Consider the following 14,429-nt stretch of genomic DNA (forward strand, 5'->3'; position numbering starts at 1 on the left):
ACACATTCAATGCAATCCCAATCAAAATTGCACCAGCATTCTTCTCGAAACTAGAACAAGCAATCCTAAAATTCATATGGAACCACAAAAGGCCCCGAATAGCCAAAGTAATTTTGAAGAAGAAGACCAAAGCAGGAGGCATCACAATCCCAGACTTTAGCCTCTATTACAAAGCTGTAATCATCAAGACAGCATGGTATTGGCACAAAAACAGACACATAGACCAATAGAATAGAATAGAATAGAATAGAATAGAATAGAAAAGAAATCCCAGAACTAGACCCACAAACGTATGGCCAACTAATCTTTGACAAAGCAGGAAAGAACATCCAATGGAAAAAAGACAGTCTCTTTAACAAATGGTGCTGGGAGAACTGGACAGCAACATGCAGAAGGTTGAAACTAGACCACTCTCTCACACCATTCACAAAAATAAACTCAAAATGGATAAAGGACCTGAATGTGAGACAGGAAACCATGAAAACCCTAGAGGAGAAAGCAGGAAAAGACCTCTCTGACCTCAGTCGTAGCAATTTCTTACTCGACACATCCCCAAAGGCAAGGGAATTAAAAGCAAAAATGAACTACTGGGACCTCATGAAGATAAAAAGCTTCTGCACAGCAAAGGAAACAACCAACAAAACTAAAAGGCAACCAACGGAATGGGAAATGATATTTGCAAATGACATATCGGACAAAGGACTAGTATCCAAAATCTATAAAGAGCTCACCAAACTCCACACCCGAAAAACAAATAACCCAGTGAAGAAATGGGCAGAAAGCATGAATAGACACTTCTCTAAAGAAGACATCCGGATGGCCAACAGGCACATGAAAAGATGCTCAACGTCGCTCCTTATCAGGGAAATACAAATCAAAACCACACTCAGATACCACCTCACGCCAGTCAGAGTGGCCAAAATGAAGAAATCAGGAGACTATAGATGCTGGAGAGGATGTGGAGAAACGGGAACCCTCTTGCACTGTCGGTGGGAATGCAAATTGGTGCAGCCGCTCTGGAAAGCAGTGTGGACGTTCCTCAGAAAATTAAAAATAGACCTACCCTATGACCCAGCAATAGCACTGCTAGGAATTTACCCAAGGGATACAGGAGTACTGATGCATAGGGGCACTTGTACCCCAATGTTTATAGCAGCACTCTCAACAATAGCCAAATTATGGAAAGAGCCTAAATGTCCATCCACTGATGAATGGATAAAGAAATTGTGGTTTATATACACAATGGAGTACTACGTGGCAATGAGAAAGAATGAACTATGGCCCTTTGTAGCAACGTGGATGGAACTGGAGAGTGTGATGCTAAGTGAAATAAGTCATGCAGAGAAAGACAGATACCATATGTTTTCACTCTTATGTGGATCCTGAGAAACTTAACAGAAACCCATGGGGGAGAGGAAGGAAAAAAAAAAAAAAAGAGGTTAGAGTGGGAGAGAGCCAAAGCATAAGAGACTCTTAAAAACTGAGAACAAACTGAGGGTTGATGGGGGGTGGGAGGGAGGGGAGGGTGGGTGATGGGTATTGAGGAGGGCACCTTTTGGGATGAGCACTGGGTGTTGTATGGAAACCAATTTGACAATAAATTTCATATATTGAAAAAAAAATCAGCCCAAGATGGATCAAAATTTAAAAGGTCAATAGAAGAACCACAAATATGTAATGGAAACCCTTTGTAACCTTGGGTAATGCAACACTAAAAGCATGACCCACAAGAGAAAAACATTGAGGTTGCACTTCATCAAAATTAAAACCTTTGAGCTTCAAGAGGCTCCATTAAGACGACGACCAGGAAAGCTGCAGACTGGAAGAAAACGTGAAAATCACGGGTCTGATAAAGGCCTTACATCCAAAATATATAAAGAACTCTTAGGACTCAAAAAGACAGCAATCCACATGATCTCACGGTTTGTGGGTTCGAGCCCCACAGGAGGATCTGCACTGACAGCTCAGAGCCTGCTTCATATTCTGTCTCCCTCTCTCTCTGCCCCTGCTTGTTCTGTCTCTCAAAAATAAATATTTTTATAATGATAAAATTAAATTAAGAAAAGACAAGCCAATTAAAAATGGGCAAAACTTCTCAAGTTCACCAAAGATACATGAATGGCTAATAAGCCCATGAAGAGATGCTCAACACCATTAGTCCCTAGAAAACACAGGTCAAGTCCAGGGTGAGGTGTGGCCTCACGCCCAGGGCAGCTCCAGCCACATGGCAGGCGTGGGTGAGGGAGCCCTCCTCCATGCTGGTGGCAACGTAAAACTCTGACCTACTGTGGAAGACGGCCTGGCAGTTTCTGGAGACATTAAAACATCAGCTTCCTCTGTGTCACAGCACCCCCACTCCCGTGGACCTAGCGATGCACCGACAGCGACAACGGGGTGCACGCCGTACGCGAGGGACCGCAGCAGCACTGCTCACAGCGGCCAAAGGCCCCTGGCCTGGCGGGTGGGGAAGAAGGTGCGGCCCATCCCCCCAGGGGCTGGGGTCAGTGGCAAAGACGTAGGCGTGACACCCCCAGCAAGGGGACAGAATCGCAAATGCACAGGAGGGTGAAAGAAGCCGGACACACAAGACCGGCTGCTTTATAATTCCATCTGCAGGAGAAGCCCGGGGACGGCCAACCTCGAGGGTCAAAAAGAAGAGAGGCTGCCTACGGCTCAGGGTGGGAATGGGGACTGACCGGGGGCACGAAGACCTTTCAGGAAATGCTGTAAAACTGTTGTGGGAGTGGCCTCAAAACTATAAAATTACCAGAATCTTCAATTTATACACCTAATACAGGCAAAACTTGTTTCCCGACCTCAGCACCGGCATCTTGGGCCCGACGGGCCTGTGCTGTCTGCGCGGCGAGTTGCTCCGCGGCTCCCCCCAGACACTGGCAGTGGACTCCCCTAGTCCCCCAGCTGTGACAACCACAACTACCTCCAGATGCCACTGAGTGTCCCGGGGGCAGGAAATCATCCCCACGGACGGCACTGGTCTAGGCCCGCTGTTCCCTAATCTGCTCTTTCCACCCAGTGACACACGATGGACGTCTCTCTAGGCCAGCATGGAGATTCTGCCCGAACCTTGTCGGTGTTACACGGCATTCCGACGTTGGGCAGTACGGATGTTTCATAAACTATGTTGGACAATGTTGTTTCCATTTTCTAATTACTGCAGTGCATGCAGAAATAAACCTCACGCAGAGCTCTTCAGAACACCGTCTGCTGAAGAGACCCCCAAGGCTGGGGCTGCCGGGTCAGACCGCTCTCGACACGAATTACGAGCAGTGTCCCCCACGTCTGTTCATCTGATGGCAGCAGCCCCGGCCCCCTTCTTGGCCGTTCGGCTCAGCCAAAAGCCATCGGGGTTACCTTCTACTTTCAATCAAGGAAGCGGCGGGAGCAATTTCAGCATTTAGCTCTCCTGTTCCCATCCTACAGCCTCCCTCCCGTTCTCTCGGGGGGAGATCTGGGGTCACCGAGGATGCACCCGCGTCCTCAGACGGGAACCCTAATAGAACGGGCACCCCGTGCTTGTGGCCTGAGCCCCTGAAAAGCGGTTTTCCCCGCCGCACAACTGACAAGAGACGGAGGCCCGGCAGAGGAGCAGGGCGGCTAAGCCGGCGGCACCCTCCCTCCCAGAAAATGGGGCAGGTACGGGTTTAGAAACGCGGGGCACAAAGAAACTCTGCAGACAATCAAAGAATAAAAAGACAGCAAAGCAGAGCTATCACTGAGGAGTGAAATCCAGCCAGCTGTCTGCCAAAAAGCAGGGTGAGACCAATCGCCGGGAGGACAGTTAATTCCTTAATAGATGTTTTAAGTACATTTGTAAACGGCCTCTTGTTTGTAAAAGGGTCTGGAACAGGACCAAGACCCACAGGCTCAGCAGACCCTGGAGCAGGGGAATCCCACACGAAGGCAAAAGCCCCATTCAAACACAAAAGCGCTCCAGCTGAGAAAGCTTCATCACCTCCTTTTAAACCGAGGCCTGACAGGGAGCGTTCTGTTCCAGGCGTGGGGCGCGAGGACTCCGGATCTGCAGACGCTGCAACGCGGTCACCCCAGTGAGGCCAGGGAACATCCGTCACCACACGAAGCCACCGATCTTTCTCTTGCGACAACTCGCAAGAGTCACCGTCTTGAAGACTCTCCAACACGCACCACGAGGTCGGTGACGGCAGCACGTCCGGGACACGCCTGGAGCCGGGACGCGGTACCTTCTGTCCGCCTCTGCCCATCTCACGCACCCCAATCTCCTCCATCCATTCATCCACCGGTGGACACCAACTCAGGCCGCTTCCGTGTCTCGGGTGTCGCACGTAACGCTGCGGTACACACGGGGGTACAGACGTCCTTTCGAACTGGTGGTTTCCTTCTCTTGGATAAAGCCCAGAAGCAGAACTGCCGGGTGGAAGGGTGGCTCTCGTTTTCACTTTCTGAGGAACCTCCGTTCGGTCTTCCGCAGCGGCTGCCCGGGTGTGCGTTCCCAGCAGCAGCGCACGAGGGCTCCTCCTTCTCCACACCCTCACCCTCACCCTCACCGACACTTCGCATTTCTTGTCTTTTTGGTGACAGCCATTCTATTCTGACCGGCGTGAGGCGGAATCTCGCTGAGGTTTTGGTGTGCTTTCCCCTGGTGATGAGTCACGTTGAGCACCTTTCCACGGACCCGTCGGCCGTCCGGAGGCCTTGCTTAGAAAAACGTCTGTTCAGATCCTCTGCCCACCGTTTAACCAGACTGTTTCCGCTTCTGCTTTTGAGGTGTACGAGGCGCTTCTATTGTGTGCGTATTAGCCCCTAATCAGACGGGTGATTTGCAAATAGGCTCCCTCCTCCTTCTGTTGGTGGTTTCCTTTGCTGAGCAGAAGCTTCCTCGTCTGACACAGTCCTACTTGCTTACTTTTTGCTTTTGCTGCCTTTGCATCTACCTGCTAACATGGGTTTTCAAAATATTCGTTTTACAGTGCTGATCTAAAGCTAGTAACGGTTATGCCAACAGGTTTTAACAAACACCTTTTTAGAAACCATTCCGAGGGCCTGACGTGTCCCTTAAAGGGCTTCTAAAGGAGTCTGCTGAGGTCAGAGGCCAGTGTCGTGTGAGACGGGAGCCCGCTGACAGGAACCCGTGCACCTGTGTCCACGTCAGCACAGAAACGACACACGTGACACGGTACGTGAAAAATGGCCGTGACAAATCACGTTCCTATGATGTAATCTCCTGTCTCCTTAAAAATCAAAGGACCTACAGCCGACACAGCAGATGATGCCATGTCCCATTAGACGCGGAACGCTGCTGACCAGGAGACGCCCCGTCCCGTTTAGAATTGCTTTAGGGGACAAAAGCTACAACACCCTTTTACGTGCCCAGATAGGCTGTAAAGACGTCCCCATGCCAGAAACATTTAAACACAGGAAAAACTGGGTACCACAGGCCCAAGCAATCAGGGTATTACAAATTATCAGGGAACGTTAGGCGTGCTGTATTTCCTCTGGACAATGTTTACTGATGACTTTTAAATATCCTGCTTATCAGAAAAGCCTCCTTTTCTCATCCATTTCCACATTATCAATCTCACCTCCACAGACAACACTTGCCAGCAATGTGGTTCTCGAACACGGGAAGCGGTAAGAACTCGCGTGGCGGACGCACCGGGCATGCGCAGACAGCGCGAGGACGTGTGCGGCCACAGCCCCGGTCCCTCCCCTGAGAGCACGTCTCAACCCCCCAGAACCCAGCCTCGACACGTGCTGGCCACCTGAGAGGTCTCATCGTACCGAAGAGAAACCTGAGAGACTGAGGATAAATCCCAACTTCCTAACTTTTACTTAACCACGTTTATTTGAAAATACAGTAAATCTAAGAATGGTCAAAAATGTACATCTGAAGTGGACAGAAGGCAATCGAAGGGCCTGGCTCAAAGGGCCCTGGAACACTCTAGAATAGGGGGTCCATTTGCGGCTCTAAGCAACATCACCAGGTGAAAGATCACGAGATCCAGTCAGGATCTTTCTAGAACAGGGCCAGGAGTCACACTGCTCTCCTTAGAACAAAGCCACGTCTTGGGGTCAGGGACAATGGAAGGCTATGCAACGCACAGGAAGAAAGCAGCAGCAGAGGAGGGGCTGAATGGAGACAGAGCAGGAGGAAGAGGAAAACGCAGGTGCACAGGGGGCAGGGCCAGAGGCTCACCTGCACCCAAGGGACCTTCCCCTCCCCACCCCGGGGGCCTTTCCCCCTTCAAAGCTGCAGGCTTTGGGGCACCTGGGTGGCTCAGCTAAGCATCTGTCTTCAGCTCAGGTCATGATCTCACAATTCGTGGGTTCGAGCCCCGTGTCGGGCTCTGTGCTGACAGCTCGGACCTGGAGCCTGCTTCGGATTCTGTCTCTGTCTCTGTCTCTCTGCTCCTCCCCAGCTGGTGCTCCGTCTGTCTCTCTCTCGCTCTCTCAAAAGATGAATACATGTTTAAAAAAAATAAACCAAAAAAAACCCGTGGGCTCCTAGGGACTTCCCGAAGTCAAAGCCACCGATACCGTTTGAGGCTAACCCAGCACTGCCACTCAACATTCAAAACTTATTATTTTAAAACTCTACAAATATAAAGTATGACAAAACTTTTTTATTGACTCTCAGGAAACATTTTCATTCCTCGGGATATACGTCTCTGCTGTTTTCTACTCAGACCAGCAGGCTAAAAAAGAGCTCAATTTAACAGGTGCGTGAAGCCTTTTCTTCGAATGGAGACTTCTGAGCACAGACCCGCTGCTAGCTGGTTTCCGGGGTCTGATGTCCAATAACTCTTGGAAACTAACAGCACATATAACTAACTTACATGATCAGCGCCTCCCACTCAAAGAAATTCTCTTCGTTCATGGGGCCTGCAAAAAACAAAAAAAATTTTCCACAATTAACTTAGAAGGCCACTTTGGCAATTAGAAGTAAATTACAAAGAAGCTAACTTTAGTGCCTTACCCGCCACAATTCCTTCCGGAGGATTCAGCGTCAGTTCTACAAAATGAAAAAGCAAAAGCATTATGAAACAGAACGAGTATCAGGCTGGCATTGTAACCAAACAACAACTGTGGAGTATATACATTAACAGATTAAAACCCCGTCTGTCCAAAGCGAACGCCTATTCCCGTTATGTTTCCGACAACGACTACGTACGCGGCTCTTTACGGCAGCAAAACGCAGAATTCTGGAGCTATAAACCCTTTCATCTGACAAATGAAGAAACCGAAGGGGTCAATTATCTTTCAAAAATACCCCTGCCGGTTGTTTCGATTCAACTTCACACGTCAAGCACAGTGTCCGGTTTTCCGACGGGATGGTGCTTCCTGGCGCTGTGAGCGGCGGCACGGGCCCTTCTGAGCGTGAGAAACGAGGGACCGGCCGGCGCTCGTGAACCAGGACTCGGAGCACGCACGGCACAGCTGTCGGTCCCCGGCGCCACTCTACTCAATCTGTGAGCCCCCGACGTGCCACCCCACGGAGCGTCAGGCCCGAGTGCCGAGAACGAAAGTAGGAAGAAGCAAGCAGGCGGCACTTCGGCAACCGAAGTGGCCAGTGGCCGCCGAGAGACTGAGGCCCAGCCCCGCCACCGAGAAACGCCGTCCCAAGTCCTGGCCTCCTCGTCTTCTATGTGGAAGGCTCCAGAGTGAACCCAAACCCACACACAGACGCGGACGAGTGACAAGAGAAGAACAGTCCTGGGCAAGAAGGGTGGCCACCCGGGAGTAGGGAATCGGGCCAGAGATGCACTTCCTGTCGGGCCCAGGCGCCCAAGACATCGCTGATGTGGCAAGAGACAGACAGACAAAACCAAACACTGGTTCTCTGAAGGGCCATAAAATTGCCAAACCCTTGCCAAATAATTACAAGCCGTAAGGTTCCGAAAAGTGGAAGTAAAACCATCATTACTCACAGATGCCACGTCACATACGCCCAAAGTCCGAAAGAATCAGAAGACACACTAGAAGAAGTGAGTTGGCCAACACTGCTGACTACGAGGTCCAGACATGTGACTGAATGTGTTTCTATGTATGAGCAAACTAGAATAATCTTAAAAAGACGTCAACTCTACTAGGAAACACATACAGGTAAGTTTTTTTTTGTTGTTTTTTTTTTTTTAAATTTTTTTTTCAACATTTTTTATTTATTTTTGGGACAGAGAGAGACAGAGCATGAACGGGGGAGGGGCAGAGAGAGAGGGAGACACAGAATCGGAAACAGGCTCCAGGCTCCGAGCCATCAGCCCAGAGCCTGACGCGGGGCTCGAACTCACGGACCGCGAGATCGTGACCTGGCTGAAGTTGGACGCTTAACCGACTGCGCCACCCAGGCGCCCCCATACAGGTAAGTTTTTAAAAGCTGTGCAGACCTGTAGCCTGCGAGAACCGCCACGGCTCTGAAGGCCTTCCCAAGCAGAGACTCGAGCAAGTTCATGGATGGAAGCCTCAAAATTACAGTTCTCAATCCTCCTCAAACTGCACCTACAGATTCCGTGCAGCCTCAGCCAACATCCCAACAGGTCTTCTTGCCTGAATGCAAACAAGATAACTCTAAAAGATACACAAACATGCAAACAACTGAGAACAGCCCAGACTTCTTGAAAAAGAGTTAAGTTGAGGGGCGCCTGGGTGGCTCAGTCGGTTGCGCGTCCGACTTCGGCTCAGGTCATGATCTCAGAGTCCGTGGGTTCGAGCCCCGCGTCGGGCTCTGTGCTGACGGCTCGGAGCCTGGAGCCTGTTCGGATTCTGTGTCTCCCTCTCTCTCTGCCCCTCCCCCACTCCCGTTCTGTCTGTCTCTCTCTCTCTCTCTCTCTAAAATATACATTAAAAAAAATATTTTAAGTAGCACATTTAATTGTGTGCAAATTTTATCTCAATAAAGCTGACTCCCCCCAAAATTAATTTCAGTTGTTTTATGAAACATAAAACAATAAATAATTTAGACTAACTACAAAGGTAAAGCCAAAGAGCACCAACCATCAAAGGAAAAGATGGGTAAAATTAAGAACGCTGAAACTAAGAACCTCTGCTATCAAGAGACCTTTAAGAGAATGAAAAGGGAAGCCCCAGAGAGGACGGTATTTGCTACAGACATAACCAGCAAAGAGCTAGTATCGAAACTTCTCAGAATCGATAAAAATACATAAACCACCCAAAAGAAAATCAAGCACAAGGCTTGAAGACACGTCACAAAATAAAGGAACATGTCACAAGGTGCTCAACTCATTAACTGTGGGGAAACTAAGGCCACAGTGGGATGACCGTGCCCCCAGCGGAGCAGCCCAGGAGCCCGAGCCTCCAGATGGGACAGAAGGCCGCCTCCCCCCGCCGAGGAGCCACAGACACACCCTGCGGGCGCGAATGTAAACTGGGACCACCGGGTGGGAAAGGAGGCCGCCCGGAGTCCCCGGGAGCCCGCGATCCTCTCCGGAGGACAAGCACACAGAAACACGCGCACGCGTGCACCAGGAGTTAACCTGCCACCTGACCACAAGTGCTGCAGACCCAGGTACCGACCACCTGGCCGCATGCGCAGCAGCCTCTAGCCCCCTGCCAGCGCCCTACGGATCAGTCTCCGGAGGAAGACGGGGACGAAATGTCACTGGATGGAAGTAAGGGTCTGACGCTGTAACAGCTCACACTCTCCCTAAAGAGACAGAGACCACACTTCCCCCCGTGGGTAACAGCTTAAGCGAGAGAGGCCGAGAGAAGGGCCACGGTGAATCTACACCGTGTGAACACAGGACACTCTAACTAAATACTTCACCGGTGTCATCAAAATATTGCTCTAACCGCTGGCCTGAAAGCGTGTCACGTCTCTGTTTTGCCACATAATTTGATGTCCTGAAAAGTGCCCAGCTACAATTCTAATCGCGGAATCACTCATCCAAATGGTATTTACTTACATTTGCCCTCTGGTCCTATCTGAAGCTTTGAGGGGCTGCACGAAGCCCCGGGGCAGTGGTGTCCACACTCCCCTCGGCCAGCTGGACTAGAAGGGGCCAGCCGCTACCCACGCGGCCACCAGGCCCCACTCCTCCGGCCAGCGCAGACGCAGTGGTGAAGGAGAGACAAGGCCCCTCCTTCCACGGGCTTCCCTTCCGTTCCAGTGAAGGAAGACAGCCAGTAAGTAAGGAAACACACATGAAAAGACATACTGGAGAACGTAGTGAGGGAGGTGGCAAAGTGATACAAAGACACACGCCCACCTGAGGCAAGAAAGGCCTCAGGGTGAAGGTGATGCCGGAGGGGGGCTCCTTTCTCTCCAACTGAGACAGAATTGACTTACACTGTCATATTAGTCTCAGGTGTGCAACGCAGGGAGCCGATATTCGTATATATTCTGCAACGAGCAAAGTCCAGCAAGTTAACACCCATCCACACACAATCACAAATTTCTCTTTTGATGAGACCTTTTAACACCTAGCCCCTTAGCGACTTTCAAATACACAACACGGCACTGTTAACTATCATCGCCAGGCCGTACGTGACATCCCCTGGACTTAGTTTATAACTGGAAGTCTGTATTCTGACCCCTTTGCCCATGTTGTCCACCTGCTAACCCCCCATGGCTACACCAACCTGTACTCTCCTTCTGTGAGTTGTTTTTCAGATTCCATACATGCGTGAGACCATTTGGTATCGGTCTTTCTCTGTCTTATCCCACTTAGCGTAATGCTCCCAAGGTCCATCCATGTTGTCACAAATGACAAGATTTCATTTTTATGGCTGAGAAATATTCCATCGTGTCTTTGCTGTATATTTACAGCAGCATCACTCGTAACAGCCAAAAAAAATGAAAACACCCAAATATCTAGCAACAGAAGAGGTCAAGAAACTGTGGTGAATTCATACAGTGGAACAAAAGTGAAAATAAATGACACACAGCTACACGCGACACAGTCATGCAAAAGAAACCAGCCCCGTACTACACACGACACATAATACACCACACATATGCGTACACACCCAGATATATATGCACAACACAGGGTGCTTGGGTGGCTGAGTCAGTTAAGTGCCCAACTCCTGGTTTCAGCTCAGGTCATGATCTCACAGCTCTTGAGATCAAGCCCCGCAGCGGGCTCTGTGCTGACAGCATGGAGCCTGCTTAAAGTTCTCTCTCTCTCTCTCTCTCTCTCTCTCTCTGTCTCTCTGTCTCTCTGTCTCCCTCTCTGCTCCTCCCCTGCTCTCACACTGTCAACAATAAATCAATTCTTAAAAAGAAAAAAAAGAGAATAGACAACATGTAACTACATTTATAGATGGATTACATCCATTAAAAAACAGGCACTCTAAACGACAATGTTTAAGAATGCGTGCTTCGGTGGAAACAGAGCAAAGCAGTGATTACCCCATGAAGACAGAGCTGCTCCGGTGGAGTGGGGGCCCCGCACAGTGGGGTTCTGGCGGGCTGGCAGCCTTCCTGCTCATCTGGGTGGTGATGCTCTCTCTGAGAAGCTCACCGAGCTGAACCTGAACCTGAACCCTATGCCGGCTGTAGTTCAGGCTAATAAACAGTTTTAAGCCATTACTGTGACAGTCCAGGCAGGGAAGGTGACAGCTTGAGTCAGAGTGGCGACTCTGGGGGTCTGTCCCGCAGACAGGGACGAAATGGGTGTGACATGGGAGGACTGGTCCCAGGTCCCCGGCCCAAACAACTAAGCGAACAGCACTATTACCGGGACGGGAGGGGAAGGAGCAGGTCTGAGGGGAAGGCAAGAATTCTCATTTAAACACATTAAGGTGGAGACTAGAAAACAGACCAGCGGAGAGACCTCAGACGAGTCTGAAGCTCAAGGGAGAGAGGACACTAGCAGGAGAAACTTGGGGGCTGTGCGCACAGGGACAGGTGGAGCCGCGGGGACCTGGTGGCAGTTGCTGGAGTTTTCCCAGGGGACACTGGGAAATTCGGGTGCCGCTGTCGGGTGTCCGCGGTGACCGGGGAATGCTACTGCCATGTAGGGGGAAGGGGCCATAAAGAAAGTGCACACGAGGACAACTCTTTCATTCGAAGCACCAGTAACACCTGCTAAGAAACCCTGAGCAGGAAACAAGAACGGGCACGGGGAGAGCCCCGTCTGTTGCCAAGGGCACCAGAGCCCAGCACGCGGGAGGACGAGGAAGGGGCAGCAAGGGCCCCAACGCGAGGCCAGTGCCGCGGGACAAACGGCGAGGCAGCCAGCACTGCGAGGAGGCAGCAGTCAAGTGCAACGGAGGTCGAGTGCCAGGAAGGCTGAGCCCCTCGGGCGCAGTCACACACACTCCGACCGTCTCAGTCCCCCTTCGGGTGTCTGCGTGACAGCCGACCACGGAAGCCCGGAACCCAGCTCACCAGGAGCTACACGCCCAGTCATCTGAAATCCAGGCCAATCACCTTCGCATAACACAGGACAAGTTAAAGCAGAGGAGTGATAAACTGCTGGGGGTGGGGGACTCATCCTCCGGGGATCTGGTGGGGGGGGGCTCCCTCCAAAAAGGGCTGCTTCGTTCTTCATCTGTGGACCCACCCCTGGAGCCTCCCTCCCGCGCCCTCCCTCCAGGGCCTTCCAGGGAGGGGCAGCCGGCGGGCTGCAGTCCCAGCCACATCCTTATTCGACAGCGGCACCTAGCGGTCAGGGAAGTTACAGTAACACGGGGGACGTTTCCGCGACACTCGTTTTATTTCCAGAATACACACCTGCACAGACAGCTTGGTGTCTACTCACAAAAACAGCTTCAAAAAGAAAAACAAAATCCTAGTATCAGAGAAATGTGCAAAAACTATGCCACTGACCCCTTGAGAATATTAATTCGTTAAAAACATATTTTTAATAGTGGCTTAAAAAGTAGCCGCCTCAGGCTCTGGACTGACAGTACGGAGCCTGCTTGGGATTCTCTCCCTGTCCCTGTCCCTCTCTGTCTGCCCTTCCCCCACTCGCGCTGTCTCTGTCTCTCTCAAAGTAAGTAAATAAACTGAAAACAACAAACAAACTGGTAAGATAAAATCATGTTTTTCTTCCACAATTTTTAAAACAAGGCAAGCCATGGTTTAAGGGAAAATATTTACAAAATATCCAACAAAAGACTTGTAGCTACAGTATATGAAGAACTCCTACAACTTAATAAGAAAACAATACACATGATTAAAAATCAGCAAAAGACTCAAGACACTTACGATAGCAGATAAACACACAAAACGACACTCAACGTCATCGGTCGCAAGGGAGACGCAAATCAAAGCCACAAGGAGGACATGGCGATGCAGTGAGACCCTCGGCGCCCCTCCTCCCACGAACATGGAGTCTACAGCTACAAACGGAACAATCTGCCCCCCAAAGCACACTAAGGCCGGCTGGGTCGTAACTGCACATCAAGCAAATGAGAAGAAAACCACACTGAAGTGGCCAACAGAAGCTGGGACACAATCTCACCATGACCCCCCCGCACAGTATCTCGCAACCAGGAGGAAACTCAAAACCCAGAGCTGCTTCTTGAGGAGTAAAGGGTTTGAACGGCAGCACCCCAACTTCTAAGACGAACGCTTGCATAAACGAGCCTCCAAATCATCTAGCTTTGAAATCCTATGGGACTCGCATCCCAAGACCCCCAAGACGGGAGCCATGTGAGAAACCTCCCTTCAAGGGCTTGGGGCGGGGACTGGCCCTCCCCAGGGCCCGGCTCCTGCTCCGAGGCAGCCCGTGGACCACGCCCAGACTCACGGAGGTGCACCTGCTGGCATCAGCTCACCGGGGCGCAGGCGTCTGATTCATCACCCTCATCAGGAGCCTGGCGGAACACTGTTCTCTGCGTAGATGACCGGGGGGTCATCTTTGCCTCTCCCTCCGCTGCGCTCCCGGGCACCAGCATCCACCTGAGGGCAGCTTTTACGCGTATCTAGCGCCCTGATTTCTGTGGCTGTCACCTAGGGGACACCTCTTGATCGCTTGGCCCTGGAGGCCAGGGAAACCGGAGCTGCTGGTCCCATGAACCTGTAACAGTCAGAGTCACACAGGGAGGAGCTCAAACCGATCTGGTGCCCCAAACTTTGCGACTGCTTCCAGGGGACATCTCCACATCGCCTGGCTCTGGCGGCCACCGGACTCGTGCTGTGGGTCCCACAGGACTCTAACTAATAGAGAAGCAGTTCTTAAACAGCTACCACCCCCAGGGAAAGCAAGAGGCCGGTCTTTCTGTGCAGGAGGGCTATCAGCTGACCATGAGGACTGCAGCCTGCGGGGTGTGCTTCTGATTAGGTGTGCATCTTGGGACCAACCTGATCCCTTCCAGAGACCTCAGCGGGCAGCCGCTATCTTCGCGTTCACCTTCTGCCGAAATCCAGAGTGTGATGTCTCCCAGAAGGGAGTTTTACACACAGCCGGCACCCTGCTTTTTACAGCTGCCACCGGGGGGGGATGTCCCTTGATCGTCTGGTGCTG

General features: G+C 51.1%; 1 protein-coding gene across 4 annotated transcripts in view; it reads right to left on the minus strand.

Annotated features, from left to right (window-relative positions):
• UBE2G2 (ubiquitin conjugating enzyme E2 G2) overlaps window positions 1–14,429 on the minus strand; it is a 49,575-nt gene that overhangs the window by 15,975 nt on the left and 19,171 nt on the right. For 3 of the 4 annotated variants that reach the window (XM_058732220.1, XM_058732221.1, XM_058732222.1), the window contains exons 2-3: window positions 6,974–7,009; window positions 6,834–6,879 (exon numbers count right to left, since the gene is read on the minus strand). The exons of the other annotated variant lie outside the window; for it this stretch is intronic. In XM_058732220.1, the coding sequence (XP_058588203.1) occupies window positions 6,834–6,874 (41 nt within the window). In that variant the 5' untranslated portion in view covers window positions 6,875–6,879; window positions 6,974–7,009. The remainder of the gene's footprint in view (window positions 1–6,833; window positions 6,880–6,973; window positions 7,010–14,429) is intronic. 4 annotated transcript variants of the gene reach the window in all.

The sequence above is a fragment of the Neofelis nebulosa genome, chromosome 5 (genome assembly GCF_028018385.1).
Source record: "Neofelis nebulosa isolate mNeoNeb1 chromosome 5, mNeoNeb1.pri, whole genome shotgun sequence".
Classification (NCBI taxonomy): Eukaryota; Metazoa; Chordata; class Mammalia; order Carnivora; family Felidae; genus Neofelis; species Neofelis nebulosa.